Raw genomic sequence first — 27,644 nt, forward strand, 5'->3', positions numbered from 1 at the left:
CTCAGAGGTTAGTGAGATAATTTTTCATTCTCCTCCTTGTAACAACCTTTTATGTACTTGAAAACTGTTATGTCCTGCCCTTAGGCTTCTCTTCTCCAGACTAAACAAACCCAATTTTTCAATCTTTCCTCATAGATCATGTTTCCAAGACCTTTAATCATTTTTGTTGCTTTCTTCTGAACTTTCTCCAGTTGTTCACATCTTTCCTGTAATGGGACGACCAGAACAGGAGACACAATACTCCAGTTGAGGCCTAATCAGCACGGAGTAGAGTGGAAGAATTGCTTCTTGTGTCTTGCTTACAACACTCCTGCTAATACAGCCCAGAATGATGTTCATTCCCCCCACCCCCAACAGTGTTACACTGACTCATTTAACTTGTGATCCACTATGCCCCCCCCAGATCCCTTTCCGCAGTATTCCTTCCTCGGCAGTCATTTCCCATTCTTTGTGTGCAACTGATTGTTCCTTCCTAAGTGGAGTACTTTGCATTTGTCCTTATTGAATTTCAGCCTAATTACTTCAGATCATTTCTCCAGTTTGTCCAGATCATTTTGAATTTTAATCCTATCCTCCAAACACTTGCAACCTCTCCCAGCTTGGTATTGTCCGCAAATTTAATAAGCGTACTCTCTATGCCATTATCTAAATCATGAATGAAGATATTGAACAGAATCAGACCCAGGACGAATCCCTTAGGGACCCCACTTGATCTGCCCTTCCAGCTTGATTGTGAACCTCTGATAACTAAGGGCTAAGATATTGTCACGGATATTTTTAATAAAAGTCATGGACAGGCCATGGGCAATAAAGAAAAATTCACGGAAGCCCGTGACCTGTGCCTGACTTCTTCTAAAAATATCTATCACAAAATGGGGAGCCCATAGGCAGCTGTGGGGGACTGGTTGGGAGCTCTGGGGACCTCCACCACTCAGGGGGGCTTGGAACTCCAGGGTTCCTCTACCCCATGGCTCTGAGCTGTGGGGTCCCCGTGCCTGTGGCAGGCTGGAGCTGCAAGGAGCTCCAGGGTCCCCCTGCTGCCTGCAGGACCCTATTGCTTTCTTTTTGCATGGGTACCCTGCAGCTCCTGGCTGCCCCAGATGGTGGCAGAACCCTGCAGCTCCCTGCGCCAGCAGGCTGAAGTCACGGAGGTCTTCGGAAGTCATGACTTCCCCTACCTCTGTGATAAAATCGTAGCTTTGCTGATAACTATTGACTTCAAAGCACTTCACGGAACCAGGTCCTAAAAGTCCCAAAGACCTATCCCAGCATGTACCAGTCTCCATTGTTTGAGAATGGCCTCTTAAGGGGGAGGGAGGAGTTCCTGGGACAAGATGTTCCTATAATGGAAATGTATAAAAGCTTGTGTGCATGCGTATTTTGATCTGGGAATCTTTTTGATGAAGTGTCTTCCTGTCAGAAAATGCCACTATGAGCAAGGAAGACCCCACCCCAGAATAGCCTCATGGCTAGAGCACGCACCTGGGATGTGAAACCCCCAGGTTCAAGTCCTGCCTGCTTTGGAGCAGTCACTTGAACCTGGATCTCCCACATGGCGGGTGAGTGCCCTAGCCCATGAGGCTATTTCTTATTGGGGGCTCAGCTGGAGGGAGGGGGCGCCCCAGTTTTTGTGAAATTCTGAAAGATCTCCTTTTTGTTCTGCATCAGAATAAAAACAATTTCTGAAACCTCCATGTTTCACCAAATGGAAATTATTTTCCAGCTTGCGCTACTCATGGCCCTGCACGTGTCACTCGTCTTGGATTGCAAGCTTTTTGGGGCAAAGATCGTGTATTTTGTGTGTGTCTTGAATGGCATCTAATGCTATGGGGCCTTGATCCTAGTCTGGGGCCTCTTGGTGCCAAATGTATGGGAGTGTCTGCCCGCAGCATACTAGGTGTGCTCTAAACCTTTCAGAAGGGCCAGTCTCTTCTTAAGGAAGGTCTTGTTTAAGGGCAGGCAGACGAGCGGCGAGACGTTTAGAGGAAGGAGAACAGGCAGCTTGTACCCAAAACAACATCAGCAGGAGGTGGTCTGTAAGAAAGGGTTAAATTTGGCCAAAGGAGGTGACCTTGTGGATGAGCTTGGAGGCCAGGCTTGGAGGCCGCATGGTAGAAAGCACAGTAGTGATTGAGAGAGATGGTGACAAACGGGCAAGAAATAACCCTTGTGTCCAATCTGAAATGGTCTTGACTCTGTGCCCTATCCCTGGGGACATATAAAAACCTCTGGCAATCTGGTGTGGGTAGACCATTATTTTTGTTGAAGTGGCAGCTTCTGCTAGTTCCTGTGTTGTCTGGCTGGATTATGGTGCTAAGCAGCTGCTGGGACCTGTACAGAGAGCTTTAATCCGAGGATTGAGATGCCAGGTGTGTGAAAGAAGAGGGAGATGCAATGTTGAAGTGGACTATACTAATATGCTGTCTGTTCACTGTCTGTCTAAAGTCTGGCGGGCTTGAAACCCTGGTTGTCTGGCATGGTGTGTAGTCCATGGACGGGGCTAATTTTCCCCAACCTAGGATTAGCCTGACTTTAATTAAAAAAAATATCATCATCCCGTTCTCTCCGTGCCATCTTTATCTCCGTGCAAGCATGTGGACAAAGGGGATCCAGTGGATATAGTGTACTTACATTTTCAGACTGCCTTTGACGAGGTCGCTCACCAAAGGCTCTTAAGTAAAGTAAGCTGTCATGGGATAAGAGGGAAGGTCCTCTCATGGATTGATAACTGGCTAAAAGATAGGAAACAAAGGGTAGGAATAAATGGTCAGTTTTCACAATGGAGAGGTAAATAGTGTTGTCCCCTAGGGGTCTGTACTGAAACCAGTGCTGTTCAACGCATTCATAAATGATCTGGAAAAAGGGGTAAACAGTGAGGTGGCAAATTTGCAGATGGTACAAAGCTGCTCATGATAATTAAGTCCCAAGCAGACTGCAAAGAGCTACAAACGGATCTCACAAAACTGGGTGACTGGGCAACAAAATGGCAGACGATAGTCAATAAATGCAGAGTAATGCACATTGGAAAACGTAATCCCAACTATACATATAAAATGATGGGGTCTAAATTAGCTGTTCCCACTCAAGAAAGATCTTGTAGTCAGTGTGGATAGTTCTCTGAAATCATCCACTCAATGTGCAGCAGCAGTCGAAGTGAACAGAGTGCTCGGAATCATTAAGAAAGGGATAGATAATAAGAGAAAATATCATATCACCTCTATATAAATCCATGGTATGCCCACATCTTGAATACTGCGTGCAGACGTGGTCGCCTCATCTCAAAAAAGATATATTGGAATTGGAAAAGGTTCAGGAAAGGGCAACAAAAATTATTAGGGGTAGGGAATGGCTTCCATATGAGAGATTAATAAAATTGGGACTTTTCAGCTTGGAAAAGAAATGACTAAGAGGGGATATGATAGAGGTCTATAAAATCATGACTGATGTGGAGAATGTGAACAAAGGAACTGTTTACTCCTTCTCATAACATAAGAACTAGGGATCACACAATGAAATGAATAGGCATCAGGTTTAAAACAAAAGGAAATATTTTTTTACACAAGCGCACAGTCAACCTTTGGAGCTCCTTGCCAGACGATGTTGTGAACACTAAGACTATAACAGGGTTCAAAATAGAACCAGGTAAGTTCATGGAGGAAGGTCTGTCAGTCGCTATTAGTGAGGATGGACAGAGATGATGCCCTATCTTCTGTTTGCCAGAAGCTGGAAATGGGTGACGGGATGGGTTGCTTGATTCTGTTCATTCCCTCTGGGGCACCTGGCATTGGCCGCGGTCGGAAGACAGGGTACTGGGCTAGATGGACCTATGGTCTGACCCAGTATGACCGTTATGTTCTTAGAATCCTGCTGTCTCCAATTCTGGTGGAGGTTCCAAACACTGGGCCCTCGACTGGAAATAGCCAGAACTGAACACGTGGAATCCAGGGTGAAAGGAAGCACGGCAGTTATGGGGTGAGTACCTCTCTAGATGTAACCCATGCCTGCTTGGTCTGGCACTCTGTCCCCTCTGGTGGCACCTCGATCATCTAGGGCACAGGTCCCCAAACTGTGTGACATGCCTCCCTTAGGGGAGCACAGAGGAACGTTCAGGGGTGTGTGTGTGGTGGGGCCTGGGCCAGCCCTAATGTGGGGTGGGGAGGGAGCACCACCCAGCCTTGCTCCTCTCTCAGCTCAGCCCCGGACCGGCCCCCAGCCTCAGCCCTGACTGCAGCCGAGGCCTGGCTCTGCACTTGGCCTCAGTCCTGCCTCCCAGCTGCCCCCTTACCCCGTCAACATCCCCCCACCCTCCCCCAGGGGCTGCGGTGCTGCTCCTGGTACAGGCTTGGGGTGTGTGTGGGTGGACAGAGGTAAAGGGGGGCATGACCCTGAAAAGTTTGGGGACCATTGATCTAGAGATTGTTTGCTACACCCTCAGCTATGAGCCATGTGGCTTTTAGCTCATGCAGCAGATGCTCATACACTAAGCTAAGGTCCCAGGTTCGATCCTGCCTACCAATGACTGGGATCTGTTAGCCTTACATAAAGATTTCCTGTCCACGTAGAAAATATACAAACATGGGTGAGGGGTATTGGTACGGGGTCTGGGAAGGGAATGGAGAGCACCACAAGTCCTACCACCAAACAGTAGTTGTGTTCAGTATGCCAGATTTCCAAGCATCAGTGTCATTTGTGCAGACAATAAATCTTAGGTTTCCTTTTGCTAATGGTGATTTTTAATAGTAAAATCCATTGGATCACTAAGGATATTGGCTACAGATCTCCGCTGAGACGAAAGCAAGCATCTAAATATAAACAGTAGCTTTGTGACATACATGGCATAGAATCAGTGTCGTTAGTTACAGAATGTTTTCTCAAGGTATGCACTGGAATGCTGCAGAACATCGTGCACCGGTGGAGCGGGCTAGGAGGGACAGGGAAAACGAGCCCTTTACGTGTGTCATGGTAATGGCACTTGAGTATAGGCAACTCTTTGGGCGCTTAATGCATGAACTCTTTTGGGGGAGAGAATGCGTCTGTGTAATGGGAAGGGCCCTCGGCCAGCTGCAGGCCCCATCAGTACAATTCTGTTGGAGCGAATTGGGAGGGACATGCAGTGCGCTCCTGAGAACGCTGCCTCTCCGACTCACCAGTGTAGGAAGCAAGAGACGGCTTGAAACCCGACCTTGGCTTGCTTTCCAGACACCACTAAATACTTAGGGCCAGATCCCCAGCTGTGGTAAATCAGCGTAGTTTCATTGTCAGTCGAGTGATTTAGACTTGTACCAGCTGAGGATCTGGACCTTAATATTTAAAAGCACAGAGATTTAATTGTCCGGGCTTGTGAGTAGTGCAAAAAGTAAACATCAGTCAGTGTTGTGCCAGCACAACAAGTAGACGTTTTTCAAATATAAACTTTAATTGAGTTGGACAATTTGCCCAAATCCTGGTAAAGCTGGGAATACAGCCCAGGAGTTCTGACGACCGTTCTCCAGTTCTAACTATGAACCACGTTCTGCTTCCATCGTTACCATCCATTCTAAAGGATTTGAGAGTTCACAGCTTCCCTCTCTTCTCTCTTTTCAGGGCGCTCCCAAGACCTGATGGATTTCTGATAGCGTGCTCCTGAAGAGCTGGGAAGAGCATGGTTAAACACCAACCACTCCAGTACTACGAGCCGCAGTTATGTTTGTCATGCCTGACCGGGATCTATGGCTGCCGTTGGAAACGGTACCAGCGGTCACATGATGACACCACAAAGGTTGGTAACCAGGTGTCTCCTCCCATATGCATCCCGTGTTCATGTTAATTTTTTGAACGTATAGCCAGGTATGGGGAACCTGAAGGCTGGCCTTGAATGTGAAATTTGGCTTCAGTTTTAAAACGTGCTCTCAATAGCTCTGGTTCTATGCAGCCTGGCTGCTTTATATGTTACTGAAGTGAGGGATAGAAATTACTGGCCCCAGGGTCCTGGGGATTTCTCTGAGGTAAAGGTGGCATGCGTTTTTAACTCAAACCATGAGCGTTCCTGACCCTTTGTTGCTGGGGCAGAAGAGGATGCGTGTATCCCTGTTCTTGGCCTTCAGGCTTGTGAATTACACGGCCCTTGTCAGCTTGTGTCACAACCTCTCATTTTAATATCTCTGGTCTGCCCTTTGCATGTATGAGGAGGCTTCAGTTCTCCCTCCTTTGTTTAATTTGGTCTGTTTAAGAGCCTATGGCTTCCTGGCTGGCAGATGTTACCTCCCTGGTGAAGCAATTCTGATGGCATAGCCCAGGGGTCCCCAACGTGGTGCCCGCAGGTGCAATGGCGCCTGCCGGGGCAGTTGTGTGCGCCCGCAGGACACTGCACGACCGCCAGAGAACCGCCCGCTGAGAAGCGTTGCCGTTTCTCGGAGGCATTTTGGTGGCGGGGGTGTCTGTGCTAATGTGCTATTCCTACAGAAAGGTTGGGGACCACTGGCATAGCCACTGTTGGGGCTGAGGCAGCTAATCGAGCGGCAGTACTGCAACCTGGTTCCTCTTCGAAGCAGTGTGGCACAGTGGGCAGAGCACCGCAGTGGGACTTGAGGGGACCTGGGCTCTGTTCCCAACTCTACCTCTGGCCTGCTGGGTGACCTTGGAACAGTCACTTCATCTCTTACTCCTGAGGGCATTCTGCACCAAAACATTAAAAATTCCGTGCCCAATATTTTAAAATTCTGCATAATTCTGCAAGTTTTATTTGTCAATAAATAAATGCAGAGGCTCCAGCATGGCAGTGGGGAGGATAGGCCATTGGCGGTACGAAGGTGGGAGATCACCCTGCAGGCTCCCCACCCCCGGGACACGGACTCAGTGGTAAGGCTGCACCCGACCCCAAAGCAGCATAAGGCCTGGGCCTGGGCCTGCCCCAGAAACATGCTAGGGCACTGCCCTCTGCGCCAGGTGCACCAGGTGTGGGGCAGGCAGGATCCAAGAGTGGAGGGTCTCAGTGAGGGGGGATCCAGATGTGGGGTGAGAGGATTCTGTGTGGGACAATCTGGGTGCAGGCAGCTCAGTGGCGGGGCGGGGTCCTAGGTGTGCGGGGGATCTGGATGCACAGAGGCTAGTTGCGGGGGTTCTAGCAGCAGTGGATCTCTGCAGGGGCTTCTAGGTGAAAGTAGTTGGGGCTCAGCAGGGGGATCTGGGTGCAGCTAGTTGGGGGTCAGTGGCATGGGGGTCTGGATGTGGGGGCTCAGGGTGGTCCAGGGGTGGGGGTTTAAGTGCAAGGAGCTCAATGGTGGGGGGTAATCTGAGTGCAGAGTTCCGGAGGCAGGGGATCAGGGTGCAGAGGGGTTCCAGATGGAGGGGTTGAGGTTCAGTGGAGTGGGGTTGGGGTATGGAGGGCTAGGGGGTTCTAGGTGTATGGGATGAGTTAGTGGCAGTGTTTGGGTATGGGAGGTACAGTTGCATGGGGGTTGGCTGGATGGGGAACAGCTCCCTGTACAGTGACTCCTCCCACCACAACTGAAGGGCAAGGGGGGCAGGAAGCAGGGGAGGATGCTGAGCTTCCTGCAGCTGGGGGAGGTTTCTAGGTGTGGGACTCGCAGCTGAACCTGGCTCAGGGTAGGAGCCACTGGCTGGGGTGTCCCCAGCCCTGCGGTGACTTACCTGTCCGCTGGCTGCTCCGGGTGCCTGAAAGATGTACCTGCACAGCTAGGGAGTGGTGCATGACTGCTCTTGCAGCTTCCCTTTGCTTCCCTGTCAGTCATTTTTCTGCAGAGAAGCAAAGAAATCTGTGGGGGGGCATAAATTCTGCACATGCGCAGTGGTGCAAAATTCCCCCATTACCTCCTTTGTGCAATGCGGGATGATAATACCAATCTCCTTCCTTAAGTTCTTTGAGATCTATTGATAAGAGCGAAATAGTCATAATATTTTGTTTATTATTCGCATCATCAGTTTTGGGTACTTCAAACCTCTAGTGCATTTTTGCTTCCTATACCACAGGCAGTGCTGAGTTTCTGCAGTTAGGTTGCAGAAGGTGTGTTGAGTGGTTTCATTGTACTTGGAGGAAAGCAGAACAGTGAGCACTAGCTGGGACTGAACAGGCTATGGAAACCAGACTATTTCCTTGTTACAGAGGGTATTTCCATCCCTACCAGGGCAGCGTTTAGGTATTTTGGCAGAGGTATATGGGGAAGCTTATACTGCTGCTAATGCTTCTCTCATTTCAACATTATACAGTTTCTAGTGCATACTACTTTAAAAACAAACCTACACTGGGGTTAAGAAAAGGTTTGAACAAACTGATATGCAGGACTCCTCCCCTCTAGAAGATCTTGTTTGTTTCTCAATGCTCAAGAGTTTTGCTGTAGCAACTGTTAAAAACATTTAAAACATGACCAGAAAACTGGGTCAGAATGTTGAGAAATACAGTGGTAAGTAGAATTACTTCACTGCACTAAAAGACATTTGCCAAGATGCTGAATTGTGTCCAGTGGCGCAGTAGAGTTAGGTTAGCTGTTCACACCCTTCAAGAAGGGTTTTAAAAATAGAGACATCTACTAGCTAGAATATGAAATTTACTAGCTAAAGATTGGTTGTAAGGGTACTGTTCAAGAGTGAGGCCCAGGGGGTATGTGCAGCCTTAATTTTCAAGTGAAACATGCCTCGTCTTGCACTAATCTTGGTTTTGTTGCCATAAATTGTCATCCACAAGATTGAATCATGAATCTACAGTTCTGCTAAAGAAATTAATACATTGTGTAAAGCTCTTTGCACTGGACTTTTTATGTCCTCCCATGTGGGCATCAGCTCTCTGAGAGGTAAGAGAGGCGTTGGCAACCTTAACTGCATTGTATGGTTCAGCTAATTTTGCTCTGCTTGTCCGTACAGAGCTTCAGAGCTTGAAGTAGCAAGCAAGAAGGGAAAGAGTAAGTGAGTTAAACAAAGTTAGGTAGGGTCAGACTAAATTGAGATTCTAAGAGGTCTTATTTGTAGTCTTCCTGAAAACCCTGTACTATTGTAGAAGAAAACAAATATACAGATGTTAATACCTAGAATGAAACATTGTCACATCACTTAAAAATAAATAAAAAGTAGAGGCCGTGTACCTCCCTGGTTTTGATTTGGTTCTTGAGTATTTTATCATAGGCTTTGTTCTTGCATCCTCTGTTGTCTGTCCACTCTTCCTCAACTTTAATTCCTCTTCCTGCCATAGTGCATCCATGTGGCACAGAGAACGGATGTAGCTGCCAGTGAGTGCACATAAGCAGAGCTGGATTGGAATCTTTTGATTTTCAGCTCCAAAAAGAGATGTCTCCATCACGTTAGCAAAAAGAAACCTCCTGCAGGTTGTGGTAGTGAAAGTAGTGGGTACCTTTATCTGCTTGGTGGACCTTTCACCAGAGGGTGACGGGACATAGGCATCCCGTACGTCACACCATGCCAAGTTGCTGTCAGATAGCGCTCAAGTGTCAGGAATACAGAAAATAATTTGGAAGCAGTAGATGTGCTGCCTGAAGCTTTTAGAATGTTTTTCTTCCATGCTAGTACCTTACTCTGCAAGTAGCTCCTCTATCTTTAATTGCACCACCTGAGGAGTAAGATGTTACTGATGCTGAGTAGGGATAGGAGAACCTGTCCCTGAATATTTAAACATACTACGTAATCAGTGAATTTGCACTAAATCTATTTAGTCACTGAAATTTTGTGCAGGTGGGTAGATGTGAACCAAATCTCAAATGGTGGCTGTTGCTTTGCCATTTGCTACTAAGGTGGTGGTGATCCAGAGCTAAGCAGTAGTCCTAGCATGGTGAACTCTTTAAGGAAGCTATTAATTATTGCTTTGATGTTCTGGGTGCCCAGACTTCTTGACTCCATGGGCATTTTTGGCAACTAGCCAGGATTCCAAAACCTTGCACTTAATTAAGGATCGCAATATAGATATGTTAATCATCTCAAAACGATGTGCATCCAACCGTGGCATTTGTCTGTGCAGGTTTCCTCATGGCCTGATGAGTAAAAATTGTTCGCTATGGCTTGCCCTCTATGGAAAATCTGTAGTTGGTGTGGTTCTTTGGTCTTTGCCCTGTAGTTGCAAGGAGACAGCAGCTGCTGCCTGCTGCTACACCCTCAGCTACCCTTAGGACTTTCCCCTGTTTTCATTATAAATTATTGTGTGGTGGTTGGCATATTGCTAAGCCCTGCCCACACTCACAGAGAGCAGCGTTCGACAATCGGAATCCGACTACCCACTGCGTCCACCTTCGGCTGTGGTTAAACGGTCGCCATATCGATATGGAGCGTGAACTTATTAGTCACCGTAGCAAGGTGCGCTTGACCCTTTTGTTGTACTCTAAAACCACCATGGATTGTTGCATGGGATGCTGAATTCTACTTACCCTGGGCAGACAAGCAGAAAAACAGCTTTCAAAAGCAGTTGTGGGAGGGAGCGCCATTGTTAAATGCAGCCTGCTTGGCTGGGGTGGATACAGAAACTTGGAGATCTCCAGTGAAATCCACGTAGATCAAGTTCCTAGTGAAGAGCCAAGGTTTTAAAGTCACTTCTCCTCTCCCCACTTGCAACTTATAAAAATGCAGCTCAGACTTCCTGCTGTGTGGAAGATTTAAATGAAAATGAGAATTTTAATTGTAAGCTTGAGTTTTACATTTTTGTTAGAGAGCGCCGTGTAACTGTAATTGTCTCTTACCCATCTATAACCTTTTGAAGGACAAAAGGCCACACGCTTCTTGCACATTTGATTTCCTTTTTGTATTAATTTTGACGGATGAGTAGCCGCTGTGAGGCTTGCAGCTCCTTTTCCATTAAGTGCGGTTTTCCTAACCTACTGGCGAGATTGCCTTTCATGCTTTTAAAATATTAATTGGAGTCTTCATAAAAAGGAAACAATTTTGCTTGTGTTCTCGCATTATTCCTGCAAGTGTCCTAGTTGGCATAAAACAAATGATTTAGTGACCGCTCTGTCAGAAGGTACTCGAATAAGGACGTTCTGATTAGATCATTGCCTTATCTTAATGAGACATCCTGCGCCAGCATAAGATTTGCAGCCCTAGAGGTGTGAGGGACCAGTACAAACTGGGTTTGGCATATAGTTGCCATTTGTGCTTTGAAAGATCTAATGCAGAAACAGAAAAGGAGTACTTGTGGCACAAGTCCTCCTTTTCTTTTTTGTGAATACAGACTAACACGGCTGCTACTCTGAAACCTGTCACAATGCAGAAATAGCAATTTCCATAGGTGGTCACCAGGCAAAACTTTCCAGCTGATGGATTCCTAGCAATGAAACGCCTAGGGAGCAGCCTTTCTAATGGCAGTGTATACATGTGGTGGTCTCCATGTGTAACTCACAGGCTTTTACCTTAACTGACCTGATGCTGGGTATTACAGTATTACAGCAGCATTCACTGGTAGTGCTGTAATTCAGATTCTGCTGCAGCTTCAGTCTTTTAAAATCCATTGGGGCTGAAATGTGGGATTAGGGGGCTTGATTCTCTTTTCACACAGGTGTAAGGCAGGCATCTCACTCTGCCGTATATTAGAAATCAGTACTCTTCTGCTGTTGTACGAGGGCAATGAGCATGTATAAGAAGAGAAACGTGTTCAGAGTCTGTTCTGTTCACACGAATTTGGTTATGCTGCTCCTGTAAGCGTAGCATCTGAGTGCTTCAAATCTCACCCCTGGGAGAGGAATTTTTGTTTGGAGAAGTCCACAAAATCCAAATGTAATCAGTAATTTCTTGTCAATCCATTGAGCAAAACTAAACCAGCTGTTTTATAGGTTGGTTGCATCTCAGTAATTTTACAATATTGAATGGGTTTTGGTGACCAGCTTCTTGGGTTGTGGGGGAGGCAAATCCTCTAAATTGCCACTCAAACACCAACTGAAACTTTTGAGGTTTGAAAACTTGAGGTAAAACCAGGGGTGTAGCTATGGGTGGGCCGTGGCTCACCCACATAGCATCTAGGCCTACCTCCCAGCCCGGCTCTCCTCCAGCCCCAGCGCTAGCCCCACCCAGACCTGGAGGTTGCAACCTGGATTGTTTGGTAAACTGGGCACAAATTTTAATGTGGCTAAATGTTAAATGTGTACATATACAAACAAAGAATATAGGTCTTGCTTAAAGGATGGGGAACTCCATCCTGGGAAGTAGTGACTCTGAAAAAGATTTGGGGGTCATGGTGGGTAAGTAACTAAAGATGAACTCCCACCATGGTGCTGTGGCTAATGTGACCTGGGATGCATACATGGGAATCTTGAGTAGGAGTAGAGAGGTTTATTTTCTATCTATTTGGAAGTAGCGTGACTGCTGCTAAAATACTATGTCCATTCTGATGTCTGCAATTCAAGAAGGATGTTGATAAATGGGAGAGGGTTCAGAGAAAAGCAACAAAAATGATTAAAGGATTAGAAAACACGTCTTATAGTGATAGACTCAAGGACCTTGATCTGTTTAGCTTAGCAGAGAGAAGGTTGGGGTGACTTGATTAGTCTGAGTATCTATGTGGGGAACAAATATTTTATAATCTGTTCTTCAATCTAGTGGAGAAAGGTATAACGTGTTTCAACTTCCAGCCATTGGATCTAGAGAAATTCAGCCTGTAAATAAGGCATACATTTTTAACTGAGAGTCATTACTCATTGGTAAGGCTAAGATTTTGTCATGGTTACTTTTAGTAAAAATCATGGAGAGGTCATGGGCAATTGTTGTAGTAGCCAGGCAAGGTACTAACAAACTTCAACAGGACTTTATTTTTTAAAGTGGAAACCTCTTTTCCAAGCTGCTGCTGCACCCTCAGTAGCTCTCCCTCAGCCTCTTCAACTCCTCTCCCCTTCTTCCTGTTTCCTGTCCTTTCAGACTCCCAACAGCCAGTGCTCCCAATTCTGATAAGTACAAGCAACATCTAAACACCACAGCAATACACAAAAATTCACAGCAGCCTGTGATCTGTCTGTGACTTCACTAAAAATAACCAGGGGCAGGGCAAGGTGGTGGGGGTGGGGAGAAAGAAGGGTAGAATGACAGCTGGAGTCCTCTGGAGGGGACTGATAAGCCAAGTCCTCTGCTATGGGGGGGCGAGGGAAGGGCACAGCCCTGGCTCCAGTGTCCACAGCCTCAGCGGGGGCACGCAGCCACTTGGGCAGGGGACATACAGCTCCTGCTCCGGAGCTGGCTACAGCTGCTGGGCAGGGCCACGCAGTCCTGGCTCCAACCCCAGACACAGAGGCGGACATGGCCCTGGGAAGCTGTGAGGGGGGTGCTTGGCTCCCGCTGCAGCCCTCGCTGCAAGCTGCAGGGTAGGGGCACATGGCCCCAGATGCAGTCCCCGCCATGGGGCAGTGGTACGTGGCCCTGGCTGCGGGGTGGGGGCGCACAGTCATGGCTCCAGCCCCAGCTGCGGGGCAGGGGTGTGCACAGTCCCTCCTCCAGCCCCAGCTTCAGCTGCTGACAACTGAAGCCAAAGAAGTTACAGAGGTCCGGTAAAGTCACGGAATCAGTGCCTGCCGTGACCTCCATAACTAATTGTAGCCTTACTCATTTATTCAATTTACCAAGGATCATGGTGGATTCTCCATTACTGGCAATTTTTAAATCAAGATTGAATGTTTTTCTAAAAGATCTGCTCTAGAAATTATTTTGGAGAAGTTCTATGGCCTGTGTTATACAGGAAATCAGACTAGATGATTACAATGGTCCATTCTGGCCTTGGAATCAATGAAAATCCACAAAGATAGGGAAATTGGAGCTTAAAAGAATGAAATTGTGTAGAACTGTATCTCACTGGGATTGGATTTCCCTTCTGGCTTTAGATTGGAGACTGACTCCTTTTTTTTTTATTTTATGACCATAAGTTTTAGGCTGGAGAATAGGAATGATGTGAACTTTTGTCGTTTAAAAATTTTAATTGCTGTGAGTCCAATTTAATAATAGCCTAATTTGCTTCTGTGCTCCAGCACGGGATACGTTCTTTAGTTTAGCTGTCATAACACTGAGACATTAATTACAGATATGTAAATCTGTGTCTGCCCTTACGTAGTTCCCCCTGCTTACAAACTGTTTTTGTCCCGATGCCTCTAGTACATTTTGTGGTTTAAATCCCTTGCATACAGTTTACTTAGTGAATCAGCCTTGCTCTGTGCTGTGAATCCTGGACCTTGTCAGGAATAACTGAGAGCATAATGATCTTGTGGCTGCAAAGTACTTAACTGATCAGCTGTTTTACATGTTCTAATTGAACATCTCTCTTTATGGCCGATAGCAGGAACAAATCACTGGCCCATCTAATTCAAACACATAGACCTCTCCCACTTGAATTACAGTACAATCTCCATTCGATGTACCAGCAGTGTTTTGGCTCATTCACTGCGGCCATTCAGTAGAGCTGGGATTATCAACACTTCCACAGCATGGACCAGAGACTGTTTTACCACCTTCACACCCATTAGTCATCAGAGAAACTACTTCTCCTGTTTGTCACTGATCACATTCATATGGCAACTACCATCACTGCTTGCATGCAGAAGCAGTGTCTGGTAACTATTGTCTAGCATGCAGTAAGTGGTGGTATCCTTTTTGGTTAAAAGTTGATATTTTTCTTGCCCCTCTGAGTATTGTGTTCTTCGGTTTCCCTCTGCTTCTCCACCAGATAGTGACAGCCTCTTTTCCCCAAGCACGCTTTCTTGCTCCTGGTCCTTTTGCCTGGCTGCCTCATTCTCCTCTTCCTGGGACTTTTCTCTCTGGTATCTGCCAGCTCCAGGTCTAGTGAGCCATTGCTATTGACCAGTTTCTTCTTTATATAGCAACAACCTTTACAAGAAGTAGCTAAGGGCTCCTTTGACCTCATTTCAAGTTGCTTTTACAGACCATTAGGTAGTTTGCAACAAAGAAGCAGTTGGGTATAAGGAGAGCCAGCACCATGTAACCAGCCAGCTCTATCCAGGGACCATGGTGCTGCTGCACTAGGATGGATCATGCAGGTTAAGGAAGTCTGACATTACATCCTAAAGAGGGCAGTCGGGACCTGTCTGCTAGCCAGGCCATTACAGAGAGATTGCTTTAAAAGTCCTCTAGCCGGGACCATGGTGCTCCTGTCTCAGAAGTGGCCCCTTTTAATGTTTTTTGGTACCTTTACATGGAGACATTGAAACTCACTATGAAGCTTTGCTGATCCAACCTGATACAACCCTTAGTAGGGTGTGGCAGACAGTCCAGATCTACTCATGAACCGGATGAGTTTGCATCAGCTGAAGTGACTCCAAGTGCTGGGTGGGGAGAAGCCAATGAACTGCTTAATCTTAGTGCCATGTGCCAGAGCCCGTTCCAGAAGACCTGGGGAAAAAGCCCAACCTCTTCCCCAGCTCTCCCCTAACACCAGACTGTTTTCTGTGAGTGCAGTGTGACAGCATCAGTGCCACCAAACTTGAGGGCTAAACCCAATTCTGAACGTCTTTATTTGGGGGCTGGGATTGACGATGGTTTTTACTGGCACTTTTTATGTTGGTTGGGGTGAACGCAATAGCTTCACTCCCGGCATGCTGTTCTCCGGGGGCCTTTGGAGGAGTTACAAACAAGTCTCAGAGTACCATTTGCGAGGGAGGCCTCCTCGCAGCTGGGCAAAGTGAGGCACAGAAGCCAAGCTGCTGTAAGGTGAATCAGTGGCAGCATGGGGAACGGAGCCCAAGGGCCTTGACACAGGGTCCTGTGCTCTAACCGCTAGGTAGCACGGCCTCTCCTCAGAATAGGATGTTGGCATTGAGAGAGCGGCTCAAGAGAGAGCATAGGTTCTGCCTCTTCAGGGTTCAGAGGAGGTGCCCCAAGAACTTCACTCAGCCAGCCAGGGACAGAAGAGTGGGCCCAACGTCTTAGACAGCAAAATGCCATTCTCCAAACAGCACTTCCAACAGACATAATAACCCCTTCTTTATCTGGAGCCCTTTGATAACAATTCCACTGGATCCCTGTCAACACCGGGCACCTCTGCCAAGCAAAGCCTACGTCTGGGTTAACTCCTGTGACAAGTGCTTCTTTACGCCGTCGAGGATTTCCTGACAGTGCTGTGCCTCCCTGCTTCTACCACTGCTGATTGTCATGCAAAGAGTCTAAGGTATCTGGGAAAATGGGGAGAAGAGAGGGAAGGTGGCTTGGCTCTAGGGTTGCCAGGTGTCTGGTTTCCAACCTGAGTACACAGTCAAAAAGGGATCCTGGCGGCTCCGGTCAGCACCACTGATCGGGCTATTAAAAGTCTGGTTGGCGGTACAGGCAGGCTCCCTATCTGACTCTCTGCGACTCTTGGGAAGCTGCGGGCATTTCCCTCTGCCTCCTAGACAGAGGGATGGCCACAGGGGCTCTGCACGCTGCCCCTGCCCTCAGCACCAGCTCAGCTGCTCCCATTGGCCAGGAGCAGGTGCGGGCAGTGTGGAGAGCCATATGGTCGAGCCTCCACTTAGGAGCCGGAGGGAAATGCCGGCAGCTTCCCGGGAGCTGCCTGAGGTAAGCGCTGCCCACACTCCCTCCTGTACCCTCTGCCCCAGCCCAGAGCCCCCTCCTGCACCTCAAGCCCTGGCCTCACCCCAGACCTTGCACCCCCAGTTGGAGCCCTCACCCGCCCTTCCACCCCAACCCCCTGCTACAGCCAGGATCCCTTTCGTGCACCCTGTACCCCTCATTTCTGGCCCCACCCTGGAGCCTGCACTCCCTAGGCCAGATCCCATACCCCCTCCCACACCACAACCCCCTGCCTCAGCCCGGAGCCCTCTCCTGAACCTCAAATCCCTCATCTTTGGCTCCACCCTAGAGCCTGTACCTGCAGCCGGAGCCCTCACCCCCGCTCTCCCAACCCCCTGTCCAATCCCAGATCCCAATCCCACACCCTGAACCCCTCATTTATGGCCACACCCTGAAGGCCACATCTCTAACCCAGAACCTGTACCCCCTCGCACACCCCAACCCCCGCCTCAGCCTGGAGCCCCCTCCCAGACCCTGACCCCTTGCCCCAGCCTGGAGCGCTCTCCTGCATCCCAAACCCCTCATCTCCAGCCCCACCCCAGAGCCTGCACCCCCAGACAGAGCCCTCACCTCCCCCCACCCTGCAACCCCCTGCCCCAGTCCAGTGAAAATGAGTGAGTGAGCAAGGGTGGGGGAGAGGGATGGAGTGAGTGGGGGCGTGGCCTTGGGGAAAGGGGTGGGGCAAGGGTGTTCGGTTTCCTGCACATAGAAAGTTGGCAGCTCTACCTGGCTTTGCTGTTCTGGGATCCCATTGGGGTACAGTGGCTGAGGCCACTGAGGTTCCTAGTCCACTTAGTTGTTTAGTGCTGGATCTTAAGTTAGTCATAGTCAATGATGTTTTGATTGTCTCCTGATCTGTGGGTGACTGGGTAATGCTGTAAATTGCCTCCCAAACCTGGATGGCATTTAGATGAATGAGGAGTGTTGGTTCGTACGTTATCAGTAACGGTAATTCCTAGTGCTCTGTGATTATTTAGCACGTTTCATTCAAAGATCTCAAAGCAATCCATCCCCACCAAAGCCCCCTGTGACACCGGGAGGGATTTACCCCCCCCCCCCCAAGTTTACAAATGGGGAGGAAAAAGAGGCAGAAACAGGTACTAAGTGACTTTCCTGAGCTCAGATTAAGTAACAGAGCCAGAAATAAAAACCCTGGAGTCCTAACTGCTGGGCTGTCTTGCTTCTAACCACTGGACTACACTTCCTCCAAGCTCTGTTTCTAATGCTTCATTCTGTCATTGTTCTCAGAGTGCAATTTATGTGGCTCCAGTCTGTCCCCTTTCCCTCTCCTTGCAATAAATAGGTCACTTGCTGGTATAGCCTTTCAATGGGTAACAGAGGCTGCTCTCTCTTCTGCGGCCCCTGAACCAGCTCTTTGCACTACCTTGCTTTGAAGTGTAACCAGAGATGTGGGGGTCAGCATTACAGTACCTGCTTATTGAATGTTGGTAACTCATTAGCCCTCTTGTGAATCCCAATTCCTATTTGAACTAAACAAGTCCCCCAGAGTACATTGGATCTTTGAAAATGGAAACCTCTGTGCTGGCAGGCTCAAGGTGTATCTGGGCCTCGTCTGCATAAAAGAGAACTGGAATTAACAGTCTGTAATGAGACAATTAAATCAAGTTTCTTGACCGCGTTAATCAGGGGTTGCTATCAAATTCCTGGGCTGCTGTTTGCTGCAAGTTAAAAGCAAACTGTTTAATATTTAGCATGTGTGTAGCTCTTCAATAGCTCATCCCCACGATGCCCCTGTGATGGAGGTATTATATTACCCTGTTAGACATATGGAGGGAGGGGGTTCAGTAAGGTGCAGAAGGCTGTGATGTGTGCAAGGTCGTGCGGCAAATTGGCAGCAGAGCTGGGAGTTCACTGCAGGATTTCTTGGCTCCTACACCCATGCACTTGATGGTGGAGTCCGTAGACTCTGTTGTTCCTTGGGGTAGGGCTTTACTATAACCCTACAGAACAATCAGTGAGCAACCGGCAACTCAGTGGCTACTAGGTGTCAGCTCTGCAAGGTGTACCAATAGAAAAAGGAGCTGGAGTCTCTGGGGAGGAAAACCTGGAGATAGTATAGAAGGCTTCTTCTGAATATATAAAATGAGGAGGGAATTAGGTTTGTAAACCCTTCCTTTGCCCTCTCGAATGAGGCCCCCTGCTTGATGCTCAAGGCTGGATGTAAAGCAAAAGGGGAGGCCTACCTGTGGCTCCTTGTACAGGCACCGACTCCAGGGCTGGAGCTACAGATACCAACTTTCCAATGTTCTGGGGGATGCTCACGGCTCAACCCCTGGCTCTGCCACAGGCCCTGCCCCCACTCCACCCCTTCCCGTTCCCTCCCCTGAGCCTGCCATGCCCTCGCTCCTCCCCCACCCCAGCCTCCTGCATGCCAGGAAACAGCTGATCGGGAGGTGTGGGGAGGGAGGGGGAGGCGCTGATCGGCGGGGCTGCCGGTGGGTGGGAGGCGCTGGGAGTGGGGAGGGAGCTTAAGGGAGGGGGGGGAGGCTGCTGACTTATTACTGTGGCTCTTTGGCAATGTACATTGGTAAATTCTGGCTCCTTCTCAGGCTCAGGTTGGCCACCCCTGAACTAGACCATTCCTGACAGGTGCTTGTCTAACCTGTTCTTAAAAACGGGTTGCTGTGTTGTCCTCGAATCCCAGCCAGACCCAATCTTTCCTGCTGTGCTCTACTATTTAACGCTTTAATAAAACCTGGCCAGCAGCCCCCGCTGCAGCGCAGAAGTAAGGGATTCCTTCAGGTGACCAGTCATGGAGGTCGGCGCGACTGGAAAAGTTTGCGCACTGCTGCGACGGTACACGTGGAGGCATAAATAACGTAAGGGGAGACCAAGGCAGTGGCTTGAACTAAAGCGCTTTGGTTCCATCGTGGGTGATTCCACATGCCTTAGCGTTAGGGCAAACGCTAGCAACCGAGCAGTCGAAACCATTGCTCTTGTGCCGTGTGAGAGAAGCGGCCTGTGCTACCTTCAGAGCCGCAAGAAGGGAACTTTTGCTCTGGTTCAATTAAAGAAATCTGCACTTCCTAAGAATGTGTAAAAACAAGGGGGAAAGGGACTATACAGTGTCTGGAACGTGTCCCCTCCCCCTCTTCAAGCTATCTTCGTTCTGATGATAACATAGGTTGGAAAAACTGGCGAGACCTAGTGGCAGAAATTAGACCAGGAAACCAAATGGTCTCATCTTAAATAAATGGGAACTTCCCACCAATGCACGGGCTGACTTTGCTTCCCTTACTGAAGTGCCCACGAGTTCATTACGCCCTTTGTGGCAGAATGGGGGCAGAGGGAGCAGGGAGCTGACTAGCTGACTTTCTTTCTCTGCGGAGTGATGGAGTTGCTAGAGAATCGACGCCATAACCCTCCTCCTTGAGGGCGGAGTGATTACTCCAGAACACATTTCCCCATCCTAGAAGAGCGCTCTTCATTCTCTTTCATCCCTCTCTTGTGCTTTTAAAGCAGAACTGGGATGACTCATGATGATGCAACTCTTCTGTTGAAGGGTGGTGCCCTTGCAGAGGTGCTGTTGATGGCTATTTTTGTCATGCTTTAAAGTATAGAGCTGTGCAGAGAACTTGGAACTATGCTCAGTGGACTTAATGGTTGATTGTGGAACTTTGTGTGTTAAACAACTTGTTTTATATTGAAGCACTTCATATAGCTTGTTCAGTTATATCTAGCCCGGTATGTGGCCTTAGCAGTGTGATCTAAGTCATATAGCAGTGATAGTCATTCCTCAGTGGTTTAGGAGCCAAATTAGTGATCAACATTCCCCCAAAAAGCCATAGTAGTGTGAATTCGTTGTTTCATTTACTGTATGAAAATTCTCACGGCAAAATGACTAACCCGTATTATTTTATCAACTACAATTAGTTAATAACATAGTAAAAGCATCCTGATTGGTTGTTAATTAAATCACACCATGTTTTAATATCATATGCTGCAAAGAGCTGCAGGAGACACGTTAAAGAGTCACTTGCAACTCCCGAGGCTCAGTCTGAGTTGCACTGTCATGTAGACATAATAGTCTGTTTAATCCTAGATGTCAGAGATGGGAAAGACCATCTCAGGTCTTAGGAAGAATTACTGTATTACCAACCCCAATCTGTAAAAACAACATCATGAGCCAGGCCACAAAAATCATAAGTTTAAAATTCATGAGGGTTTTTTTAGTATAATAGAGTTAGGGTTTTTTATTTGCCTTCTGATTTGTCAACCTTTCAAGCTCTTAAATGCAGCCATGAATATTGGAAATGCACTTTTCTTTCAATGAAAGCTGTGATTCTCTTGCACTCACCAGGGTCTCTGAAGTGTGGCTTTAAGGACAAGAACAAATATGAGACTTGACACACTAAGTAGTTCTGGGTAGAGTGTTTCAGTGAAAGAACCCAGTTGTACTTAAATGTTCCTATGCAAGGACAAACCCTACACAGTGTAATTTTGCAAAACCTGGCCATTTTCAAATATTCAGAACATGGTGCAAAAATCCCCTACCTTTTCAAGTTTTGAACTCTCTTGTCTTGAGTTGCACATAGCTATGGAACGATAGCGAAGACTTTTTTCTCTCTCTACTGCCCCTTTCAATTTACAGGGAGAGTCAGTGCTACGAGTTGATCCACGACAGAGGATCTTAAAATGAGCAATTCCCACTTTCTCTGATGCATCTGGAGTTATCTTTATTTTAAAATCACCCAGACTGAAAGAACATATGTTGCTGCCGGGTCTAACTCCCTGGTCCTTTCTGATGCTTTTCTCTGAACTCCCTCCAGTCTATCAATATCATTGCTTGTTTGTTAGTGTTTCATTCTTAATATTGTCGGAGGAGCTATTGTCCAGCTGTGCCCTTATTATGGTGTCCCAGAGGATCCTCCAGCCCTTGCCACTCTTCATCGCCACTAGCATTCTTAATTCTTCAGCATCGTGCTCTGGAAGTGCAGTGTTACATGTGTGATGTGTTGGATTGATGTAACGTTGGATCGCTTCCACTAAGTTTCTCCATTCTCAATTAGCTCTTCCTATAATTAAGCAGGTAAGGGGAATCCAGAGTTGAACTGTCTTTAGAAAACACAGCAAAACCTTTCTCCTTGGGATGGCCTCTCCACATAAAAGATGCTCACAATATGAAAGACTTTCTATTCCTTAACCCCTCCCCTCTCCGCCCCCCCAAAAAGAACCCTATCCAAGAAGAGTTTTGACCCTGAAAGGGGAGAAGTGCCAGAGACTCCATTAAGTCCACTAGTGGGGACATAAGTTTTCAAGTACATAAAAGATTGTTACAAGGAGAGAGAGACATTATGGTTAACCTCTGAGGATAGGACAAGAGGAAATGAGCTTAAATTGCTGCAAGGGTGGCTTAGGTTGGACATTAGGAAAAATTCCCTGTCGGGCTAGGTAAGCACTGGAATAAATTGCCTAGGGAGGTGATGAAATGTTTGTCACTGGAGATTTTTAAGAGTAGGTTGGACAGATACTTGTCAGGGATGGTCTAGATAATACTTGGTCCTGCCTTGAGTGTGGGGGACTGGACTAGATGACCTCTTGGGGTCCCTTTCAGTCCTACGATTCTATTAGTATTGACTTTACACGGTAAGTGGTCAGATATTACGGTGATAGGTGGCCATATAAAACCCTAAAATAGGTTCAGAATGGTTGGCATTTCTGCTTTCTGGGTCTTAAAGTTGCTCTTTATGAAACTTGGGAACCTTTCATTATGTTGTTCTGTTCAACAGCATTGTCAGAATTCAGGTGCTGAAACTTACTTAATGCTGCAGCAAGCGTTGACCATTTCCTGATGCACCTGGGCAATTGTGAAGATAGACGAGAAATCCTGACAATATTCCGTTTTTTCTTTTGCTAATTCCCGTAGTGTTGATCTCCAAGTTCCACTGATGCTGTGAGTGCATCACCTCAGTGCTGAGTTGTAATTTGACAATCGAGTGACCAAAGTACTTGATTTCTCTGCATCTCTACTCTTCCCCTCTTCTGTCATTCCCAGTAAAGTCCTCCATCTTGATGTTCGTAGCGGTGCTTGCATTAGAAATAACTTCTGTTTATTACCAGATGATCCTTTGGTAATCCTCCTGCGGCTTCCTAGTGGAGAAGGTCACACAAAAGGAAATGGAGAATTAATCGCTCATCTGCTAGTAGCTGTTCAGCTATTAGTAGCCTCTCATTGGAAGAAGAATAGCCCAAGCACTGAGGAATGGTTCAAAAAGTAATGGGAGACCATAGTGATGGAAAAAATTAACACAGCAGTTACGTACCCAGGAAAATAGACCCAAGACCCAGATAGACAGATATTTGGTTGCCTTTTATTCAGTTTTTTTATTTGGTTGCCTTTTATTGAATATTAACATTTGATAGCGAGACCTGGTCTGTTAAATACGTATACAGGGATTTACATGGCAAGGATTTGTAAACTTGTTAAAACTAAATAAAATAGTCAAAAAGCCTATTTAAATATAGGAATAAGTGCAACATGAGTGAGTTTACTTAGGCTTGAGGAAGTGTTAAAATGCTACAAGTGCGGATCCATAGATAACATATTTCCCACAAAAATGGTTACTTAATGTTAAGTCAAAACAGTGTATGACTGCTTCAGATACCATTTGGAGGCCAGTTCAGTGGTCTAGTTATATTACAGTGAACAGACATGCAAGAGATCCAGCTTTGGGTCTCATGCTATTAAGGGCTAGCAGAATGTGGGTGCATCTCAAGCAGCCATTCCTTCCCCCAACTCTAGACTTTTTGAGGGACTGCCTGCAATAGCAGGGGGACTGGACTCAATGACCAGGAGATCCCTTCCAGTCCTATGTTGAGTAGTAACATTTTGCATTTCTCTAGTGACACTCTGGCCTTCCTGAAGTGTAGTGCAGCGACTGGTTCTGGGTTTGTAGCGGTCCACAGGACACTGAGGAATGGGAGCAGTGGAAAGGAGTTAATAGCTTGGTACTTTGGATTGGCTCATCAATCCGCATACTTGTCCTTGGAGGTCTAGTTTGTAGTCTCTGTTGAGGAGGAGGTGTGAGATTAAGCACGTAAATCCTGTTGGGTGATTCCCATTAATCCTGGAAAGTCCCACTAATGTAGATGAGAAGATAAGGTCCTTGGCTGACTGGCCCCGTGTGAACAGTTTCTATGGGATCCACTTTGAATTGTGAAGGGATTGCTTGTGTGTGTAGGCATGTCACTGTCCCATACTTGATGAAATAGGTCAGCTCTTCTCATAGACATTGAGTTGATTTCATTAACTAACTGAGGTTTCGCAGCTGCACCTTTAGTTTAACTGGTAAAGGCCTATGTCTTTTGAATCTGGAGTATGTCTCCCCTATTTCTGGCATTCCATGTAAGTGAATGGCTGACTACCATGGTGACCTTCTGTAGGTGTCTGCGGACTGATAACCCTATTTTAATATGATTGTATTAGACCCTTGGATTGAAAGTTTATATTTTAAATTTACCCTTACTGCCTTTTTTGTTGATAAATGAGGTTGTGAATGTTCATGGTGCTATAGAGGGGCTGGCTTAAGAAACAGACTGATCTGAGACCCTAAGCTGGTGAACAACATTTAACTTCTCTGCATCAAATAGTCAGCAAGTGTACAGGCATTGAAAATTGTTGCTATAGCAGCAGAGTGAATGCAATTTGAAAATCATGCAGGGCAAACTTCCTGACAGTGAGACTGTGATACTGTTATGATTGAATATGACCTTTTATATCATTGATATTACCACTGTTATACAACTGCAACAAATCTGGTACAAAGTGTCCTGTAATGTTTCAATGGAAAAGTTATGATTTGCTAAGTTTGATTATCTTGTTTATATGCATGTATCATCTTTGTGTCTAAAGTTGTGAATATTGGCTATAGACGTGTGTCTTATACACGTGTTATATTCCTGGCTAACACCCAGCGGATAAGAGTTGCATCAAGGCCAGACAGCTATGTGATGATGGCGCATTAAGGACATTTCACTCTAACAATGGGCCATAGAAGAAACTCATACTGCCAAGTAAGTTTTCCTGTGAATGCCCCAGTAAGAATATGGGCAGTGGCTGCTACCGTGAGTCATGAAAGCATGTAAAGACATGTGATATGTGCATGTGACCCTGGACTCCATCTTGGGCCAGTAACCTTCCACAAACAGAGGCTGTGAGCTTTATTTGGGACAGTAAAATTCCATGCACATGGCAAAGCATATAAAAGGACCTCTGAGATTTCCATTTTGTGTTCATTTCTTGCGTCATTTCTCTGGGCTGGATTTTTAACAAGGAAGCTTTGAACAAGGACTGATGACCCCCAGTATGCTTGGATAATTTCCAGAGAGACTTTTGAAAGCTAGCATTTATTCCATCACTGCTGTGATCCTGATCTATGAACACTGAAAAATCACTTGTATGTATATGATCTATTAACCATTTATAACTTTTTTTTATTATTAAACCTTTATTTTTAGTTACTAAAGCATTGGCACCAGCATGATTACTGGGTAAGATTTGAGTTATACATTGACCTGGCACAGTGGCTGATCTCTTGGGATTGGAAGGACCCTATATATGATGAAATTGGTTTTCAGTAACCACTCATCAAAAGTCCACTGTCTGGGTGGTGAGCCAAGGGGTGAAATGCCTAAGGAGACTGCATTTTTACTTCTGTATCACCACACTGGTTAACAAGAAGTTTATTTTTGTTACTGGCCACCAGTTTGGGATGAGTCTGCCCTGTTTCTCAGCAGTTTGTCCTGAATTTGGCATTCTCAGCTGTGACCCTCTGAGGCCCAGTGACAAAAATCTATTCGGCTCTGGAAGAGTCTCTCAAGAGAAGTGGTGAAAACCATATCACTACTCATTTAAAAGTAGTGTACAGAGCATTGAGGGGTGTATGGAAACCTGCTCTGGGAATGCTCTAGTCTAAGTGGACTTTTTGCACCTCTAATTTCTTGGTTCTGGGAGTTTTGTAGGCTGGGCATTAATTATGGATTTAGGCTCATAACATGTTTCTAGAAGCAGAACATTTTGCTTATCCAATCCTGTTGAGTGCCCTTTTAGATTAGAGTAAAACTACTGCGTCTGGTTTTGCGTGGTGCATATGGGAGGCCACAACTCTGCTGCAACATGAGGCACCAAAGTCCCCTTGGCATTTATTGGGGAATTAGGTGTCAAACTCCCTTAGGATTGTCAAAGGGACCTATCTTAAGGTCTAAAGAGAGCTGTGATAGTTTTGTTGGTGGGTTTTTTATTTTTGTATTATTTTTTATTTCTTGCTGAATCTTCTCCCCAGACACTAAAATTAAAGCAGGATCTGTGTTCAGGATCCACAAAGCACTTAACTTTGTACCCCAGTCTACATATGGATTACTAACAAAGTACTCCGAGGAAAGAACCTCTTCACAGCAACAGTCATCTCTCTCATGTGCACTGAAAAAGCAGGGGAGCCGGCTGCTCAGTTTGTTTTCGGTTTCATGTAGTTTCGCACCCCTAGAATGTTGGATGTGAAATAACCTTGCAAAGTCGTCTTGACTTATGAGGTTACCACTCAGTTGTAGCGTAGTGTCTTGTGCCAACCGGCTTGGTGGCTTTTGACGGAATTTCAGATGCCTAATGCAAAGGCAAGAGGTACCTGGGTTCACAGTGAGTTTTTTGCACAGTTCAAGTGGCAAATTTGAAAGCCCTAGTATCTGTGCTTCCTTAAAATGTACAGGCTTAATTGTGGTGCCATCTTTTAAACTTTACGCTGAGGTGGGGGAGGTAATATCTGTTGCTGGACCAACTTCTCTTGATGAAAGAGGCAAGACCCCTGTTGAGTGGTCTCTGTAGGCCAAGGCTGACACACATTAACAGGGAAGAGTTAGGGAAGTTTATACTCTCACAAGCTATGCTTTGCTCAATCCATGGAGGATTTTACCAGCACTAAATTCACTTGAGAGTAGAGGACATAAGCCTTTTTTTGGTTTAAGAGTAAGATAGTCCCAAGTTAACCAAAGAAAGCAGAGGGTGTATGTTTTTGCAAGCAAATTAATCTTTGCAGCTCCTCCTTCTTTAAAAATTCAGGCATCACATTGAGTGATGGTGAATCCCATGAATTTTAGCTCAGAAAGCTCATCACTGAGTTCACAATGTCTTGTCCATCATTCTCTGGACTGATTTCACTATGTATCTTATGCTTTGAGTTAATTAAAGAGAGGACATTCAGCTTTTCCCCCAATTAGTCTCATGGCTCTAGCATTTGGAACATCTCATATTAGTCTTTTATTCCTGCGGGGGGTGGGGGGTGGGGGGAGCTGACAGGTTGAATTCCCCTAGCAGAAATAATCTTATATTCCTTTTAGGCACGCAATCAGGATGCATGATTAACAGGCTATCCCACATCACATTACTTCTCCCTTCCCTACTGCTGTCCAGAATTAAGTTTATGTATGTTCTTAATTGGCAGAAGCTCATGCATGCTGCCCTGTCCATTAGTAGGTCTTGACGCTCCTTACAGTATATGCTCCAACAGCAAAACACAGGACTGAACCAGTCATGTGATTAAAACGCAAACGTTCCCTCCCTCTCCCCCCCCCCCCCGGCCGAGAGTTGGCAAGAGGAACAAGTCTGAATTGGTTCCTATATTTCCTCTTTGAGCTGCAGTAGTATCTGTTTAGGGAATCCTATTTTATGTGTGTGTTTGAAGCAGTGGGAGTGGTAAAAGGGGTTTCTGGACATCCCATGTAAAATTCCTCTAGCTAACTGAAGGGAGGATTGGGGTGTCTGAGAGTCTCTCCCTCCCTGGATACTGCCAAATCATCTCTGTCAGAACTGACTTACCCTGGGACTGATCACAAAATACTTCTGAGTAACAAATTTCCAGTGATGTGCACTTAATAGTTTGCCAGGAGGTTCTGCCGTCCTTCATGTTCTACAAATGCATTTTTGTACAAATGAGAAAACAAACTAATAGACTCCCTTCCCCCTCCTCCTTTCTCTCTACAGTGCAAGGAGCAATGCTTTTGTGGGAGTCTCTAGTTAATGTAATCGCAGCACATCCTCAGCTTAATACCCTTCTCTTAATTTTATAATCGGATTTCCTTTCTTCGGTGGAGATGTCTGCATTCTTACTTATGACAGCGTAAATCCTAATGGTTGAACTACATCC

General features: G+C 46.4%; 1 protein-coding gene across 1 annotated transcript in view; it reads left to right on the forward strand.

The window, feature by feature from the left end:
- Positions 1–27,644, forward strand: part of GDPD5 (glycerophosphodiester phosphodiesterase domain containing 5) — a 252,636-nt gene that overhangs the window by 25,435 nt on the left and 199,557 nt on the right. The window contains exon 2 of the mRNA XM_077841822.1: positions 5,584–5,758. Within this exon, the coding sequence (XP_077697948.1) occupies positions 5,642–5,758 (117 nt within the window). The 5' untranslated portion in view covers positions 5,584–5,641. The remainder of the gene's footprint in view (positions 1–5,583; positions 5,759–27,644) is intronic.

The sequence above is a fragment of the Eretmochelys imbricata genome, chromosome 1, assembly GCF_965152235.1.
Source record: "Eretmochelys imbricata isolate rEreImb1 chromosome 1, rEreImb1.hap1, whole genome shotgun sequence".
In the NCBI taxonomy this organism is placed as follows: Eukaryota; Metazoa; Chordata; order Testudines; family Cheloniidae; genus Eretmochelys; species Eretmochelys imbricata.